Source organism: Gymnoscopelus braueri (assembly GCF_963280865.1).
Source record: "Gymnoscopelus braueri genome assembly, chromosome: 18".
NCBI classification, from domain to species: Eukaryota; Metazoa; Chordata; class Actinopteri; order Myctophiformes; family Myctophidae; genus Gymnoscopelus; species Gymnoscopelus braueri.
Genome location: NC_137618.1, coordinates 26,436,692 through 26,455,608, shown reverse-complemented (window position 1 = coordinate 26,455,608; position 18,917 = coordinate 26,436,692). Strand labels below are relative to the sequence as shown.

General features: G+C 45.0%; 3 protein-coding genes across 3 annotated transcripts; 2 read left to right on the top strand and 1 right to left on the bottom strand.

Annotated features, from left to right (window-relative positions):
* Positions 1-3,098: 3,098 nt before the first annotated feature.
* rgcc (regulator of cell cycle) lies at positions 3,099-9,647 on the bottom strand. The gene is given in 7 exon segments (XM_080456989.1): positions 3,099-4,144; positions 5,276-5,338; positions 5,616-5,666; positions 5,669-5,702; positions 5,704-5,720; positions 8,951-9,127; positions 9,476-9,647. Coding segments are annotated over 7 exon segments (405 nt in total). The 5' UTR covers positions 9,531-9,647; the 3' UTR covers positions 3,099-4,136.
* Positions 9,648-11,725: 2,078 nt separating this feature from the next.
* On the top strand, positions 11,726-13,240 carry LOC308073493 (E3 ubiquitin-protein ligase arih1-like; the record flags this gene model as incomplete). Its single annotated transcript, XM_080412423.1, has 1 exon — positions 11,726-13,240. One exon carries the CDS (start codon positions 11,726-11,728, stop codon positions 13,238-13,240), a length of 1,515 nt encoding a protein of 504 aa, XP_080268549.1.
* A 3,667-nt stretch (positions 13,241-16,907) lies between these two features.
* On the top strand, positions 16,908-18,452 carry LOC308073492 (E3 ubiquitin-protein ligase arih1-like; the record flags this gene model as incomplete). Its single annotated transcript, XM_080412422.1, has 1 exon — positions 16,908-18,452. One exon carries the CDS (start codon positions 16,908-16,910, stop codon positions 18,450-18,452), a length of 1,545 nt encoding a protein of 514 aa, XP_080268548.1.
* Positions 18,453-18,917: the final 465 nt, after the last annotated feature.

The window sequence follows — 18,917 nt, the reverse complement described above, 5'->3', positions numbered from 1 at the left end:
GCCTTCCATTCACTACCATAGACACTCACAGCAATAAACTCACAGATGTGTCAGGCCAACACGCCCAGGCATTATTCATGGTGTGTGTGTGCGTGTGTGTGTGTGTGAGTGAGTGTGCACAGGACGCGGTTGTAGGCCTACATGCCTGGCCGCCTGTGTGCATTTGTGTACTTGCATCTGTGTAGCCTGATTTTGACTTTGTTGTATTACAGTGTCGCACGCCGAAAATGCCTGTCTGCTGTCGTGCTGTGTGTGCAAAACATCTGCCTGCTCTGCACCATGTGGCCCTCCCCAAGGTGGAGATGACAGTGCGTTTCATCATGCGAGTGCTATTTGAGGTCATAGGAGTCAGAAGTCACATAGGGAGGGCCGACTGTTCTCCAGAGTCAGCCATCCATTCTTGGCCGAGAGAAAAACTCCTGCCCAGACAGCGAGTCTTCTTCAGTACAACATCGGGTTAGGGAGGTCATTGTTTTTCAGGTCACAGATGAGTCCAGCTGATAAGGAACATGGCGACCATTATGGAAGGTGCGAGACTGTATAGGATCACGGAAATGACAGAAATTGTTGACATAATAATAATGTCCATTACAGCTGTCCACCCACAGTACAGACAGATCTGGACTGTGTCATAACGTTGAATGTTATTATTACCAGAGTCTCAGTTCAGAGTAGTTGTCTGTGCACACATGTACACAGAATAGAGATATGGGTGCTCAGCCGTACAGTGGGTGCACAATAAAATACACATACTATGCATACATGTTCACATGTGCACATTATGCATATGCACACAAACATGCACTCTGAAACACACAAGAATAAAACACATTTACATGCACACATGCATGCACATACCCATGCGTACACACACACACACACACACACACACACACACACACACACACACACACACACACACACACACACACACACACACACACACACACACACACACACACACACACACACACACACACACACACACACACACACACACACACACACACACACACACACACACACACACACACACACACACACACACACTTTCACCCGTCCTTGGATTGCCAGCAGGGACATCTGGCCACCAGTCATGTGAAGACCCAGTGGTAAGCTGAACCTGATATTTGGCTCTGTGTATTTCTGTCTCTTTGTGATGTGGACGCATACATCTGTGCCTGTCTCTGCCCAACTTATTCATAGAAAGACTTTCTTGAGGAGTCTTGCTGAAACCTCCTCGAGAACTCGTCTAGAATCTTTATCGTGACATTCCTAGACTGCAATGTTTTTTAGTAAACGTTCATAACTCCCATCCGTATAACTCCTATGGAAGTATCTTCAATACATCTGTATACCTCCTAAATGTATTCTCAGTATGTCTGTGTATGTCCTAAACCTATCCTCAGTACCTCAGCTGTCCCGTCTCTAGCCTACTTGTGCCTTATACATTTTCACTTCTTTTCTCTGCCAAGCTAATCCACTCTCTCCCCTCTTCTGCTGTCCATCTTTCTCTCTGTGCCTCTATGCCTGACTCTCCTGCTTTCCCACACTTCCAGCCCAATGCACAGCCCGGCCCAGCCACGGGCTGGTGGCTGGGTCTGATGCCAAACCCCAGCACTGCTCCCGGGGGCTGACCCGCTCTGCCAAAAAGGTGCCTGCTGCTGCCAAGTGGGTAGGTTGTTTTAGAAGACAAGGGGTCATATACTGTGCCAACACAGTCTCGCAAGGCAGTGCTGCTTATCACCCAGCCTCTGCCACCACCTCTGCCCCCCTTTTCTCTCTCCCTGGCTGACAGATGGGCAGGCTGTGGAACACAGTTAGCTGTGCCCTGCTGCCTCGCTTTGCCAACTGGACTAAAGAAACAACACGGCGACAGGGCGCCTACGGTATGCCAGCTTCCTGCTCTCAGATTAACACAGAGCTGTAGGCATTGCTAGTAGGCCTTGCCAGCACCACCACCAGCTGTGAGTGGCAGCCACATGCTGCCTGTGGATACTGACCCTTATTATGGGAACTTGAAAAAGATGGCTTCCTCCTTCCCTAGCACCCCAAATTAATTATAGATCTTACATAACTGGAAGGAACCAAAGCAAAGGCTGCATCACATGTATTTAATCTAATGCATCAGATCAGTGACCGTCCAAAGGTGTGGAGGGAATTTATCCTTTGCTTTACAACTGGTTGGTTGCCAAATCCAGACAGACAGCCACATTAGACTCTGAGAGAGAGAGAGACAGACAAGTAGAGACAAGTATCTTGGATCGGAATAGAAGTGCTTCCTTGCACCTGCTGCAGTGCCCCATTATGGAACTAGATGGAAATGTGTCTGCCTGAGGAGAGTGACCTCTGGCCCCTACCGATCAGCTGACCACTGGGCGTTCCTATCACTAAAGGAACCCTCCAGCCACACCTGCTGTAGGGCCAGCAAAGGGTCGCACCCTCCTGTCTCCCACCTCCTCTGGAAATAGACCGTTGCTACAAAAGTTACATAACTATCTGCTTTGTTGAGTGGTTGACTAATGGGCACAAGATACACCCGATTTATAATATCTATTTCAATGTGCTTCTTTGTGTGTGCGTGCGTGTGTGTTGTTGCTGAGTGCTAGGGGGTACATTCTTTGCAGGCAGTGAATGCCAGGCCTATTACTACAATATGCAGTCTTTTTTCAACCTGTCATTCTATTTCGTTGACTGTACAGTCAATTGTAATTCCAGGAAAATCACCTATCAATTGTGAACTATTGGCTACAGCTACACAACTATAGCTCCAGCCTGATGATGACGAGAAAGTTGGTAGAAATATTGCTCATGACTGAAAAATCCACATCAAGTCCAACAAGCCATTTGATGATCTGCCTAGTGAACAGGCCTGAGATCTCCCTAGGATAAGTGAATTGAGAGGGATTGGCAGATATTTCTAGGCCATTGACACTTGGACAATGGACAGTGTTGTTAGACAACAAGAAAATATCACACAGACAACAGGTCTGTGTGCTGCAATGCACATTAAATTCATGTCAGTATTATGTTACCAGTGAAACGTTATTGGTAGAAAAAAAAGATGCTGTGAAATAGGAAGAAAAAAGACACATTTTAAAAGAACAATATCTCATAGTTTATTATCTCTGATAGACATTAGATGTGTTAAATACAATGTATTACTTTCCAGTTTTTTCAGTATTGCTTTCCAGTTTGTTTTTTCAATATGTTCTCAGTGAATTAAGATGTCAGTTCACATTCGTCAGAAGCATGAAACCAGCTTGACATCAGTCAATGAGTGTCAAACTTAAATCTGACCACAGCGGTCTTCTTAATAGCAAGGCAAATATAATTTGAAACAATTATTATTTACATAAGATAAAAAAATATATTTCACAAAAAAGGTATTACTGACAAATTTACAATAACCAGCTCTATAAAATTACAAATATACTTCTATTATAAAAAGCCTTTTCTTTTTTTAAATACTCTTGCTGCTCAAGTTTTGCATGAGGGAGCATAGCCGTGCGTGTGTGTGTGTGTGTGTGTGTGTGTGTGTGTGTGTGTGTGTGTGTGTGTGTGTGTGTGTGTGTGTGTGTGTGTGTGTGTGTGAGAGAGATTTGTAATAAAGATAATACACATTCCAATTACTCTTTGTTGCATCTTTTCCCTCGTCCTGTTTCCATGTTCTAGGGATCACTGTTTAAAACATTACTGTTGTCCTCAATGTCTATTTTTAAAAACTTGTTACTGTACTGTAGTACACCGTAAAGTGTTTATTTAAATCTGAGAGTGTAAAAATGGACCCCCTTAGTTATTACATCAACACTCAGGATTTTACATCGTATATGGGGGTCAGCTGCCATCGTGGAGTCAGTCACTTGGCAGTTGCGGTGCCATCCATCCAGCTGTATCCTGTCCTGTGGTGGTTGGAGGTGTGTGCATATGTGTGTGTGTGTGTGTGTGTGTGTGTGTGTGTGTGTGTGTGTGCGTGTGCGTGTGCGTGTGCGTGTGCGTGTGCGTGTGCGTGTGTGTGTGTGTGTGTGTCGGGGGGAGGAGAGTGCAGGGTCTGCTGCCCAGGGGTCCAGGCATTCACTCCATTCCCTCCGTCATGGCTACACTCCAGGATGGGTCTCAGTCTCCGTGTCTCCATGTCACATGCCTAAAGAGAGACAGACAGACAGACAGACAGACAGTGTTCTGTTTAGGAGAGGACCTACTGGCTCCTCGGACTCTGGCACTATTCTTAGGGGGTCTGATGTTCGGTTTTACAGAATGGTCATCGTAAACACGGGGTGGCCCTAATAAACAGGCCATTCTGCTTTACAGCTGGCTGACTGCCTGCCTGGGTGACTGACTGACTGACTGACTGACTGACTGACTGACTGACTGACTGACTGACTGGCTGATTGAATGTCCAGCTTTAAGATCGCTGGATTTCCTCTTTGCTTTTGAATGGAAAACTTTCAGTGACCAAAAAACACAGGAAATAGTAGGAATTAGGAAACACTGGGATTCTCCATTCAGAGGCAAAAAAATAAACCCCCAAAAGAAGGAAGTGATTCAATTCCTAATCATGTGCTGCTCCATTCCTGAGATTTATAGTCGGAATCCTACCCCAGGTTTTACATGTGCACATTCCATGTGCTCTGATGCAAGTTCCAACACTCACAAGCCCTGTAGTAAAGAAGAGGTCCAAAACAAATAAAGTGAGCTACGTTGGTCCGTTACCAGAGGCGTTCTATAGCTACTAGACTGCTCCCGGTCGCTCTCTCGGGTTACACCGGTACATACATCAACTATCAAGGATCTAGAGCTGTGCATGTACACAGAGAGATAAAGAGTGTGAGTGTGTGTGTGTGTGTGTGTGTGTGTGTGTGTGTGTGTGTGTGTGTGTGTGTGTGTGTGTGTGTGTGTGTGTGTGTGTGTGTGTGTGTGTGTGTGTGTGTGTGTGTGTGTGTGTGTGTTTTCACAAACGTATATGGGGTGTTGTATGCAGTGTTGTATGCGTGCGCCTCTGAACTCCACTTCTTCCTAAGATGAGTGACAGGTGAAAAGGGATACTCCGGCCTAACCCCGGAGGCCTCCTGCCCCCGGCCAAAGAAGGAAAGCACCTCTTTAGCTCACATCATTGTTTCTTAGAAACCTGGGGGGACGCCATGTCACTTTATGAGTGGTCGTTAGCATAGCTTACATAGGGAACACACGTCACCACTAATCTGGGGAGGGGGCAGCGCCAGCGCCTGCACCAATTCATCATGGTCTTTGACAGCCATGCTGCATTAACACTTACTTGCTAATGTCCTGTCAAGGTCAGCGATGAAGTCTTCCAGTTCCTTAGTGTCACCGAGCTTGGCTGTAGGCACAAGAGGGAAAGACCCAGGTTCAGTACATTGACAAAACACAAACTCTAGTTAATTTAATGCAAATTTTTGGAGGGAGTAATGCTGAAAATGTGCGTTTGTGTGTGTGTGTGTGTGTGTGTGTGTGTGTGTGTGTGTGTGTGTGTGTGTGTGTGTGTGTGTGTGTGTGTGTGTGTGTGTGTGTGTGTGTGTGTGTGCGCGAGCGCGCTGCGGTGTGAGTGTGTGTGTGTGTGTCTGAGTGTGAGAGAGAGACAGAGAGAGGACAGAGACCTTTAGGTGATGTAAGAGTGGGTGAGGTCACAGGGGAAAACACAGTGGGGAGTTGAGCCTCTCGTCACTGAAGCTGAAGCTGTTTCTGGCCGAGCGACTCTGCACCTGAGATAGAGAGAGAATGCAGGAAAAAGAGAGAAATTCAATTAGTGTTCAGCTTTCACTGTGCCCTGAGAATCCAGGCTTCATCCTACGCAGACACACACACACACACACACACACACACACACACACACACACACTCACACTCACCACTCACACTCACACTCACACTCACACTCACACACTCACACACACACACACACACACACACACACACACACACACACACACACACACACACAAGTATAGCGTTTTCCAGTTCTGTCTGTTTCACTGGAGGACCAAAAGGTCAGACAACTCCTCTCCTGCTCTTCAAATATGAGTTATGTCTGGCGCATTCAGAGGTCAGTGTTAAGAGTAGAGCAGTCCTGTCCGGATAGGACTGCACTTTCAGTCTCATCCTGCCTCCTCCGTGCATCCCCAAATCTCTGTACAGTTAGTTACATAAGTGATATAATAGCCACTTAGGCTCTGCCAAGCCATATTTCAAGCCGCTACGTGACATATTTTCACTGTTAGTTTGTCTGAGGGAAGGAATAGATGGACTGAGAAAGAGATATCTTGTGGGAAAAGCTCTCTGTGTCTTCTGTGCAAAGTAAAGTACAATATGTGCACTGTCCCTTAAATTAAAATGTATTTAATCTGTTCACCTTCAATTCCCTTTTTTTAAGAAACAGTCTGCACTCTTTTTTTTAAATTTATAGCAGCAGCAGTCTGACAAACAGACGCGTTTCGGCTACTCAGACCTTCATCAGTGTTTCAATTCCCTAATACCAACTTACAATACACACAGAAGTTGCTTAGAAGTGCTTCCCACCTGTGCTATCTATGTGAGTATGGAGTGAGTGACTGAGAGAGAGAGAGAGAGAGAGAGAGAGAGAGAGAGAGAGAGAGAGAGAGAGAGAGAGGAGAGAGAGAGAGAGAGAGAGAGAGAGAGAGAGAGAGAGAGAGAGAGAGAGAGAGAGAGAGAGAGAGAGAGAGAGAGAGAGAGAGAGAGAGAGAGAGAGAGAGTGTGTGTGTGTGTGTGTGTGTGTGTGTGTGGTGTGTGTGTGTGTGTGTGTGTGTGTGTGTGTGTGTGTGTGTGTGTGTGTGTGTGTGTGTGTGTGTGTGTGTGTGTGTGTGTGTGTGTGTGTGTGTGTGTGTGTGTGTGTGTGTGTGTGTGTGTGTGTGTGTGTGTGAGTGCGTGCGTGCGTGCGTGCGTGCGTGCGTGCGTGCGTGCGTGCGTGCGTGCGTGCGTGCGTGCGTGCGTGCGTGCGTGCGGTGCGTGCGTGCGTGCGTGCGTGCGTGCGTGTGTGTGTGTGCATAAGAAGATTAGCCCAGCACTTAAAGCTGTCCTTGTCTATCTGTCTCCTCGTTGCAGAGCTCCAGCAGACCCTGACAGAGTGTCTGAGCTGTCTGCCACTTACCTAGTCTCCCCTCTCTGACCTGAACCACTCCTAGCACTCAGCACCCAAGACAGACACCCAGTCACCCACAGACACACGGCAAGATGGAAGATACTGTCGGAAAAAGTGCCGGCACAGACAAACAACCATACTAGCCTGAGATGATAAGCATCAGCTTCAGGAACTGGGAACTCTTTTACTCTCTCTCCCTCCCTTGTTGTAACTCTATTGCTCACAGACACACACACAGACACACACAAAGGGGTGCATCACTGAGGGTGCACATGTCGTTTGGCCCCCGCTTTCAGCGGTCTATCCATCAGACTTCAACACAATAGGCCGTCCCTGCATGGGACAGGTCTGTCTTCAATAGACTACCATGGAGAGGACAGGGCTCATGCAGGAATCTGATCCTCACTGACAAATCAAGAGGCTCCAGCATGGTTCCTGTGCTTTTAATTATTGGAGGTGGTTTCTGCTAAAGGTCAGTCCTTACATCAACGCCATCAACTTAACTCCAGCGACACCGATAAACGGTGTTGGCATTTCCCAGGTGCCACGCTGTGTAACTGAACTGCCATCCAGATGAACTAATCGTTATATTTTTTATAACAGCAATCAGATTATTTGTTACATAATCTTTTACATGAAAGACAACACCAGCATTTGTGCCAGACTGTCTGATTCCCATTCCGGAGTCAGTCATAATGTGTGATTGGAGAGCTGTCTGGTCTGCAGTCAGCTGGACAGTCTCTCTTCATCTTTAAACTATTCCACAGGCTGCCGTTCTAAAATACTTAGGGCTATAAAGCTCCTTTTCACATCTTCCCCCGGAAATCCCAACCCACTCGCATGTGGTTGGGGAAATTAAATAACTTTGCACATGGGGACCGGGAGCATATTTTCTAACTATATGTAAGCATATCATGCCTTTGGTCTGGGGCATTCCTGGGGCTAACAGTGCAGCTGGGTAAGTAGGTCTTTAAGACACTGTATGGTATGGTAATGTACAGTTTGTAGTCTACGGGAGGGTGTTATATAGTCAGCTTTGTGACAATAAAACTAAAGACTGCCACAGAACGGTGGCTGCCTGTCAATATGCGAGCAGGTCTGCCAAAATATGCAGCAGTAGCTCAATCTGACCCCAAGATCTCTGGAGCAAGATCAAGGATTTCTCCCTCTCTCTTGTCCATGTGTGCATACGTGTGTGCACACGTAACAGCTTGCCAACACTTGAAGGTACATGATGAGGCATTGCACAATTTGCACACATTCGTTTGAGAATTCATTTTTGGACCAGTTACGCTTAATTTAGGCCGTAGTCTACTTTGTTGTAAGTGACTTATTTATAACTGTTATTTTCGGTGAGTGACTTGTGTCATAACTCTTGAGTGAGAGAAAGAGAGAATGAAGTAGGCCTATAGGCTCTAAAATTGCAGACTGTCAGTAGAGTTATAGATGTTTAATGTTGCACCATTGTATGCAGTAAAATCTTCAGTGTTATTTAATTCATTTGCAACTCTGAGAGTGTGCAAATGTAACCAAATGGACCTTGCAGCCAGGTCTAATATCGCCCCAGGGGGGTCCCCACATGATTGGGGTGGGGAGGGTCCCCAGATGACAGTGAAGTGACAATTTAAGGACTTTTACAAGCTTTCAAACAAAAAGAAAGAAGAAAAATACCATTATCAAAAGTAATCAACAAACTACACTATAAAAACTGGTCAAACGTTGGCCAAATTGTCAAATAATATAAGAAAGAGGCTTGAGAACCACCTGTAATATTTATTGCATTTGTACACTTTCTTTCTCTATATAAAGGATGACAGAAGGAAGGTGTTCACTTACTCTCAGAGTCGCTGATGCCGCTGTCACTGACGCTGGCGCTGCTCCTTCTCTTCATGGTCTTCAGGTGCTCGTCGTACCTGAAGTGACGTTTGTCCACCGGCGACGTGAAGTCCTCGATCACGGCGTCGAACTCACACAGCACGTCGGTCAGATCGTTGGCCTCGTTGACCAATTTTGCTGCAGGTACGACAAAATTGACAATGTATTGAGATTAATGTAAACATACTGTATAGGCTACATCCCGAGTGTTATTATTATTGTTCAAAATGTTTTTGTTCAATTTTCAAGTACAGTAATCAGGAAGGAAAATTCTATGTCAAATGAAAACTAAATCCCGAGTGTTAATAATAAACAAATGAATAATACACTGAAGATACATTTACTGCTACATTTCATTGGCCTATAGTTATTTACTGTAGGCTATAGTCAATAAATCACAGATAGCCTACTTTGATGGTATGCCAAATTTAATACATGATCAATGTAGTTTAATAAACATAAAAGCAAAACTAAATATACATTTACCTTGGGATTTCAGTTTAGGAGACTTCATGATTCCTCTCTTGGTGCTTTTTATCATGGGATATTATCCAAGTGTTGTATTGAAATGTTTGTTATGTCCCAAAGTTAAGTCCCAGAGTCTTATTCTCATTCCACTCCTGACACTCCTGTAAAGTCTTCTAACAATCCCGCGCCCGAAGACTGGCTTTTTAATCTCTCCAGCTAGGCTCTTTGGGGCGGAGAGAGAGAGAGAGAGACTCTTGGAGAGAGAGAGAGAGAGAGAGAGATGAGAGAGAGAGAGAGAGAGAGAGAGAGAGAGAGAGAGAGAGAGAGAGAGAGAGAGAGAGAGAGAGAGAGAGAGAGAGAGAGAGAGAGAGAGAGAGAGAGAGAGAGAGAAGAGAGAGAGAGAGAAGAGGAGAGAGGAGGAGGGGGGGGGGGGGCAGGGGCAGAGAGAGAGAGAGATGAGAGAGAGAGAGAGAGAGAGAGAGAGATGAGAGAGAGAGAGAGAGAGACTCGTCACTTGGCTCAACTCTTTTCCCCGGTTGAAGTTACAACTCCCTGGCGTCACTCTCATATAAGCATGTGTTTGTAAACAACTTCTGTGTCACTTGGCGGCCAGAGATGTAATACAGCTGTATTTATAGCCACGAGCCTGTGCTTTTCATACTTTTATCACGAGGCAGATTTTGACACAACGAGGACAAATGGTAACTGATAGGCTGGGCCATGGAAATCAAGCGCTATCAATTTATTGTCCGTTTCACCTTCCTCTCATCGGGCTAAATTGGAGATATTCACGATTAGGCTATATTTTTTGGCTAGTATAGGCCTAGTACTAATGGTGCTCCATAAATATGTTGGCCCACAAAGGCATAGCTACTACTCCTACTTAAATGTGTTACCACAATTTGCTACCACTCAATTTGTATTTTACAGTCAAATAAATAATAATAATAATAATTAATAATAATGAAAATACCTCGGATGACATTGACGAGCTTCGTCTTCCAGCTAAAGTGGGTGGTTTGGTTGTGACACCTAGCGGTGCAATGTAACAACTGCATCCTGTGCTTTTAGCATACTGTAGTAACTCCAAAAAGCAGACGAGGCTACCTGTCAACAAGTCAATTCAATTCAATCTTTATTTCAGACTCAAGGTCCATATCACAGACAGAATGACACATACAAACAATTAAGTTGACTCTGTGCATGGCCTTTCTGGAGAAATAAACGGTTTTCTTGGATAGCCTACATAAAAAGTGATGACTCTTTAAAATGACCTTCCCACTGTTTTCCCTCCCAACTCGACTGAACTTAGTGCAAGCACCATGCTCCTGAGTCAGGAGGACCAAGATGTGATGTCAGGACTCAGGAGCCCTGACATCACATCCAGCATGTATCCCTTCTCTGCTCTCTATGTTTATGTCTATTTGACATCAAAATCACATTGGACAGACCAGATGCATTGCTTGAGTGTTCTAGTGTTGCACATTTTCAACAGTTCAACACCTCTTGTCCGTTGTCCACAGGTGAGGTGTACAGCTCTGACCTAGGTTTTGTCTACAGAGTCTATTTAATGAAGCCAAAAAGCAGAAACCAACACCTGCTTGCTTCTTATCAGCATTCCCCAACACCCCCTGGATCTCCCCAGACAGATCAGTAGCATGCATGGCGGCTGATGGCGCACTTGTAGGGATTTTCACACCTTCAGTGCCAGTTTAACAGGGAAGGCAAATGGACAAATGGGGATGTGTGTTTGCAGCTGCACGTGTCTGTTGACTCTGGGGGCCCAAGGTGTTTTTTATCATGGGACTGGCCTGGGTGTTAAAGATGACACCTTTTACTTACGCCATGCAAGGGATCTCACGTTCACACGCACATGTACGCACGCACATGTACGCACGCACATGTACGCACGCACGCACGCACGCACGCACGCACGCACGCACGCACGCACGCACGCACGCACGCACGCACGCACGCACACACACACACACACACACACACACACACACACACACACACACACACACACACACACACACACACACACACACACACACACACACACATGACTAGTGGCTGTGCTGTGCCCATAACATTACACGTAGATCAATGTGCAAGTAAACATTGCATCGGCTTAACTGGAATAACCAAACCAATGGCAACCAATCACCATGTTTGGTGACGTCACGCGATCTTATAAGACAAAAAGGCCTGTTACTTCAGTCCAGTTCAGTTTTTAAGCCTGTACTGAGCTAATTACTCTTAAGAATGGACTCGACAGTGTGTTATGACTATGAATATGACGATGAAGTGGAGGAATGCAGTGACGATGACACCCTGGAGCTCGGAGAGGTGGAGTTAGTGGATCCCACTGTAGATCCAGTTGGAATCGGCCACAGCCGGGGGGAGGACAACGGCTGCGAAGTGTTGACAGGTGAACAGGTCCACCAGCATATGGTGGAGTGTATCCAGAAGGCCAACGAGGTCTTCCAGAACCCTGTGACAATTACACGCATTCTCCTTAGTCACTTCAAGTGGGATAAAGAGAAGCTAATGCAAAGGTACTTTGATGGAGACCTGGACAAGCTGTTCTCTGAGTGTCATGTTATCAACCCCAGTAAGAAATCACAGACCAGTCGCCTGATCAACACAAGATCATCTGCAAAGGACGCTCCATGTCATATCTGCTATCTAGACTACCCCAACTCCTACTTCACAGGCCTGGAATGTGGACACAAGTTCTGCATGCAGTGCTGGGGAGATTACCTGACTGCCAAAATCATGGAAGAAGGAATGGGACAGATCATTTCTTGTCCCGCTCATAGTTGTGACATTCTGGTTGATGACAACACAGTCATGCGCCTCATAACAGATTCAAAGGTGAAGTTGAAGTACCAGCATATAATCACAAATAGTTTTGTAGAGTGTAATCGACTGTTAAAATGGTGTCCTGCACCTGACTGCCATCTCGTCATCAAAGTTGAGTATCCAGATGCCAAGGAAGTGACGTGCAAGTGTGGCCGTCAGTTCTGCTTCAGCTGTGGAGAGAACTTGCATGATCCTGTCAAGTGCAAGTTGCTGAAGAAATGGGTCAAAAAATGCAACGATGACAGCGAAACCTCAAACTGGATCTCAGCAAATACCAAGGAGTGTCCGAAATGCGACGTCACCATCGAGAAGAATGGCGGCTGCAATCACATGGTTTGTCGGAAGCAGAGCTGCAGCTACGAGTTCTGTTGGATCTGCATGGGTCCGTGGCAACGCCATTATAACTGCAACTCTTACAATGAAGAGGATGTCAAGGCAGAAAAAGATGCACAAGAGCGCTCCAGGGAAGCCTTGCAGAGGTACCTGTTCTATTACAACCGCTACATGAACCATATGCAGAGCCTGCGCTTTGAGCAGAAGCTCTATGCCGAGGTCGAGCAGAAGATGGAAGAGATGCAGCAGCACAACATTCCCTGGATTGATGTGCAGTTCTTGAAGGAGGCTGTGGACGCGCTGGGAAAGTGCCGCCACACACTCATGTTCACCTACGCGTTTGCCTTCTACCTCAACAAGAACAACCAGTCCATTATATTCGAGAACAACCAGGCAGATATGGAAAATGCCACTGAGGTGCTTTCTGGCTACCTAGAGCGGGACATCTCCAAGGACTCCCTGCAGGACATCAAGCAGAAGGTACAAGATAAGTACAGATACTGTGAGAGCAGGAAAAGTATGCTACTACAGCATGTGCACGAAGGCTACGAGAAGAACCTGTGGGAATACAGAGAGGATTGAGGACAGAATCTCCCCATGCTTACAGCATGAGATGGATCTCACGTACATGCACACATGCATGCACACATGAATAGGCATGACAGGGTCCCCACTAGCGCTCTCACTGTCTCTATCTCTTTCTCTCTCAGTTGAATTGAAGTTAATTGAATTTAATGGGGCTTAATTGCTGAAGCAAGTATGAAAAAAAAGAGAAATGTATCAACTGTGTAACAATGCAATAAAAAAAAATAGTAGGTATTAAAAACACAAACAGAAAACGTGTGCTTTTGCTGTAAAAACTAAACTGGGTCTAATGATGGCATGGCTCCTATCTGGATCTTAGACTGTGGCCAGTCTATGATGTATTTATGATTTATGCCTCCATATATGGGCTTAGCCCATATATGGTGATTGTGATTGTATAATTACAGTTACACATTTCAAAACATCTGCACAATATGTGAAGAAAAAAAACATTGCTCCAATGTGGATCTCGGACTTCATGTGACGAGCCTGTGGCGTCAGTCATCTATGACCTGACGTATCTTTGACATATGACTCCAATTTTGGGTAAGGTTTAAGCACAATCACAGCCCCACTGACTTTATTCATTATAGAATTAAAGCCTATTGCAGTGCCACGCCAAAGATATGCACGTAAGTATTTCCTTGGCCTACTGGCAGCCTGCACAAGCAATGTGATCAGTCCAGCGGTTTGAGAATATCTCCAGATAGCACACACACACACACACACACACACACACACACACACACACACACACACACACACACACACACACACACACACACACACACACACACACACACACACACACACACACACACACACACACACACACACATAAATACATTTAAAAATATTTACAGTTCCATTTCAATATGCCGATTGGCAGCATACACAAGAAGTCTGGCGATGGATGGACAGACAGACAGACCAACAGTTTTCTAGTTGGGTGCCTCTTAGGCGCCACACTGTAATAAAAATAGAAACAATGTTTTATTTTCTTCCTCTTTTTTTTCACAAAAGGTATCTGCTCATTCTACTCATTCTCACTCCTAACTCGTATCCCAGCTCATATGTTGGTACATGGTCAAAGTTAGGCTACTGTACCTTTCATGTTCGAGGCTTGACGCACAATATGCTAACTGGCAGCTTTCAAGAAATGTGTTGTTAATTGTGGACACATCTCCCAGGACTCCCTGCAGGACATCAAGCAGAAAGTACAAGATAAATACAGATACTGCGAGATCAGGAAAAGTGTGCTGCTACAGCATGTGCACTAAGGCTTTGGGAAGGACCTGTGGGAATACAGAGGGGATTGAGGACAACAACCCCCATGCAACGGACTCTTGAGTATCTTGACAAAAAGGAGCATTGGTGCAACTGCAAGTGAGTGGCACAGGCCTCTGCCGTGTTTTGTCCCTGGTTTTGTTTAACAAAATCTTCAAAGTAATTATACTGTATATAATTACAGTAATACAAAAGAGTACCAGTAAAGTGTACCAAAATACTAACAACAGAGTGAACTCAATATGAGAAAGCAATAGATCCATGTAAAACCGAATACAGCCTCTTGGTTTGTATTGCATGCCTCCTTTCCCCTCTTTTCCCGCCTTTTTTTGCTCTCGTGGATCTTTGCTTAATTTTTTTTGCATTAGTGTGAAAATGTTTTCAACACATTTGAATTTCCCTGGCCCTGTACAATATTGCCAAAACGTTGTGAGGGTGAGCCTGAAAGATTGTAGGTGGACCAAAATCCGAAAGTCGCCCATTGACTGAGCTGCAACCCAAATGCTCAGAAAGTGCTCTGAGCTCAATTTCAATAACCGATTAGCAGAAAGGACAACCAGGTGTATCAATGAGAACAAAGTCTGGACAATATAATATCTGGTGCTCTTGGAATGATGATACAATTATATATCAAGATAAAATAACTCCCAGGCACAAACAAAAACTGTCTCAAGGAACAAATACAGTATGTATTTATAAGAAGCCTTTATTGTTAGGTAGCTACATAATTAAGGACAGCAACCTATTTAAACCACACAGATGCCATGTTAGAGGCCGGTCCATACTGCTTCTGACAGCTGACGTTTTCAGGCTAGGGTGTTGCTTTTCGATGAGCACAAAGTAAGTTTATGAACGTGCCAAAGTACCGCGAGACTGTCCATCATTGACTGTCTGAAATATCGCAATACTACCGAGCCTGAAACGATACCTGCCGCTGTTTAGATGCCTCATTAAAATGACATACTGTGCACATCGAAAGAATGTCCTCCCTGGGGGAGGACAGGGTTCCCGTTCACCACCACCACCTGTTCTCTCCCCTCCTGATAGGATTTCATCCAGTTCACCGATGTACTATCAAAACCAATTGCCTTCAACTTATCAATTAGTATAGAGTGATTTACAGTGTCAAATGCCTTTTGGAGGTTCAGCATGACCATGCTGCAGTATTTGCCTGAGTCCACCTCACGTTTGATGTAATCGGTCAGATAGAGTTGGCAGGTGTCAGTGGAGTAAGATGTTCTGAAGCCATTGTCCAGTGACTACGGTGTAAGGTCCCCTATATATCATATAAAGGGGAGTCACAGAAATGAACAAAGAACAACCTTGTCCAATAACTGACTTCATGTGGCCAGTCTATGACGTGTCTATGACATATCCTTGATGTATGATATTCCATATTTGGGCAATGTTTCAGCTCAATTCAAATGCCCTACACTTGCTTTGAAAAGGGCCTAGCCGATGAAGTCATCCCTGCCCAAATTTGGGGAATCCAAGCACCATTGACTGCCATTATATCGTTGCTGTCGGGTGGAAACCTCATACCGTATTACTTTTCACAATAAAAATAAGCATCTACAAACATCTACGAGCTCAAAGCGATGCAACGCGTTTTGAGCTTGTAGATCGGCTATTTTTGCTACTTTTGTGTGACTTTCTAGTATGACGAAGTAGAGCCTTAATTTAAGAAAAAACATAAAAAGTATATGGAGATAATAGGTGTATAGAACATAAACAAGTTAATTCAGGAACACTCTGGCCATAAATCGATTTTCCCTAATTTTAGCAAAGCAGAATGCTAAGCAAAATCTGGGAACGCTATGCAAACCCTCCCATGGGTTAGGCCAGGGTATAGCAAGACATTTAATCAGTTCACTTGCAAACTTGAATTACAGTTGAACTTAGGGCAATGCAACATTGAATTTCAGTTTACTTTAGAGCCATGCACACATGCATTCCAGTTTAACTGTTTAACTTTTGAGCCATCCCCCGCCCCCAGCCCCCTTACCCAAAAAGCCAGAAATCTGAACATTCAGTTATTTATGGTCATGGCATTTCTGAATAATGAGAACTCAAACAGGCCACCTGATTAGCCCTCCAACAGTGACGTTATCAGTTAACAGTAGGAAGTACCCACCATGCCGACTCACTTCCAGTGCATGGGCATGCATGGTGATTGCCCCGATTTGGTTATCCCCATTCCCATGCATGTCCATGGGTTGGGAACATGACGGACATGGTGATTACTATATTTGGGCATAGCTGGTGACTTCACGCTATGACATGGATGATCTTTATAAGCACACCATGGATGAGCTTCATAACGGGTGAGAAGACAAAAAGGCTGGTGCTAGTAGTGAGTTTATAATCACCACTAAGAATGGGCTCTGACAAGAGTTATGACTATGAATTTGAAGAAGAGATAGAATGCAGCGACGACAGCCCCGATGAGGAACCTGAGGATGACACTCTGCAGCTTGGAGAGGTGGAGTTGGTGGATCCCGTAGTGGATGTTGGTGGAATTGGCCATGATCTGGCGTACCCCTCCAAAGTGTTGACCGGCGAACAGATCCACCAGCATATGGTGGAGATTATCCGGGAGGTCAATGATGTCTTCCAGAACCCTGTGACAATTACACGCATTCTCCTTAGTCACTTCAACTGGGATAAAGAGAGGCTAATGCAAAGGTACTTTGATGGAGACCTGGACATGCTGTTCTCTGAGTGTCATGTTATCAACCCCAATAAGAAATCTCGGAGCTGTGCTCCTATCAACACAAGATCATCATCTGCAAAGGACATGCCATGTCATATCTGCTATCAAAACTTCCCCAGTTCTTACTTCACAGGCCTGGAGTGTGGACACAAGTTCTGCATGCAGTGCTGGGGAGATTACCTGACCACCAAAATCATGGAAGAAGGAATGGGACAGAGCATTTCTTGTCCAGCTCACAGTTGTGATATTTTGGTAGATGACAACACAGTCATGCGCCTCATAACAGATTCAAAGGTGAAGTTGAAGTACCAGCATATAATCACAAATAGTTTTGTAGAGTGTAATCGACTGTTAAAATGGTGTCCTGCACCTGACTGCCATCATGTCATCAAAGTCGAGTATCCAGATTCCAAGATGGTGAAGTGCAATTGTGGCCGTCAGTTCTGCTTCAGCTGTGGGGAAAACTGGCACGATCCTGTCAAGTGCAAGTTGCTGAGGAAATGGATCAAGAAATGCGACGATGACAGTGAAACCTCGAACTGGATTGCAGCAAATACCAAGGAGTGTCCTAAATGCCACGTCACCATCGAGAAAGATGGCGGCTGCAATCACATGGTTTGTCGGAACCAGAACTGCAAATCTGACTTCTGTTGGGTCTGCCTGGGTCCATGGGAATGCCATGGCAATTCTTATTATAAATGCAATTCTTACGATGAAGATGATGCCAAGGCAGCCAGAGATGCACAAGAGCGCTCCAGGGCAACTTTGCAGAGGTATTTGTTCTATTACAACCGCTACATGAACCACATGCAGAGCCTGCGCTTTGAGCAGAAGCTCTACGCTCAGGTCGAGCAGAAGATGGAGGAGATGCAGCAGCAAAGCATGTCCTGGATAGAGGTGCAATTCCTGAAGAAGGCTGTTGATGTGCTGGGCCAGTGCCGCTCCACACTCATGTTCACCTATGCCTTTGCCTTCTACCTCAGGAAGAACAACCAGTCCATTATATTTGAGGAAAACCAGGCAGATCTGGAAAACAAGACCGAGATCCTGTCTGGCTACCTAGAGCGGGACATCTCTAGGGACTCCCTGCAGCAAATCAGGCAGCAAGTACAAGATAAGTTTAGATACTGCGAGCACAGGCATAGTTTGCTGCTACAGCACGTGCACGAAGGCTATGAGAAGGACCTGTGGGAGTACAGAGAAGATTGATTATCTTGACAAAACATAGAGCGCTGATGCAATTAAACAGAGTGGCACAGGCCTCATGCCGCGTCTCCCTCTGCAAACCAGCCACTTTTTTGTGTATTTTTTCTCCCTGGTTTTGTTTAATGAAATCTTCAAAGTAGTTATATATGTATATTATTTATATATATACATACAGTATAGTACAATAATAGAGTAAGTGTACCACAAGTATTGTTACAGTAGCGACAGCATGACATCTGAGGAGGCAATACCTCCATCTAAAACATAATACAGCCTCTTGACTTGTATTGTAACACATCCTTTCCCCCTCTGTTTTCCTGTCTTTTTTCTCTTGTGAATCTTTTGTTATGGTTTTTTATTGTTTTTTTTTAACAACATGTTCCTACAGTACTATGATGGCAGTCATCTCCATATTTGGGCTAAACCGTGGACAAACTGACAGATGTGTCTGACTTCCAGTAGGCCAAA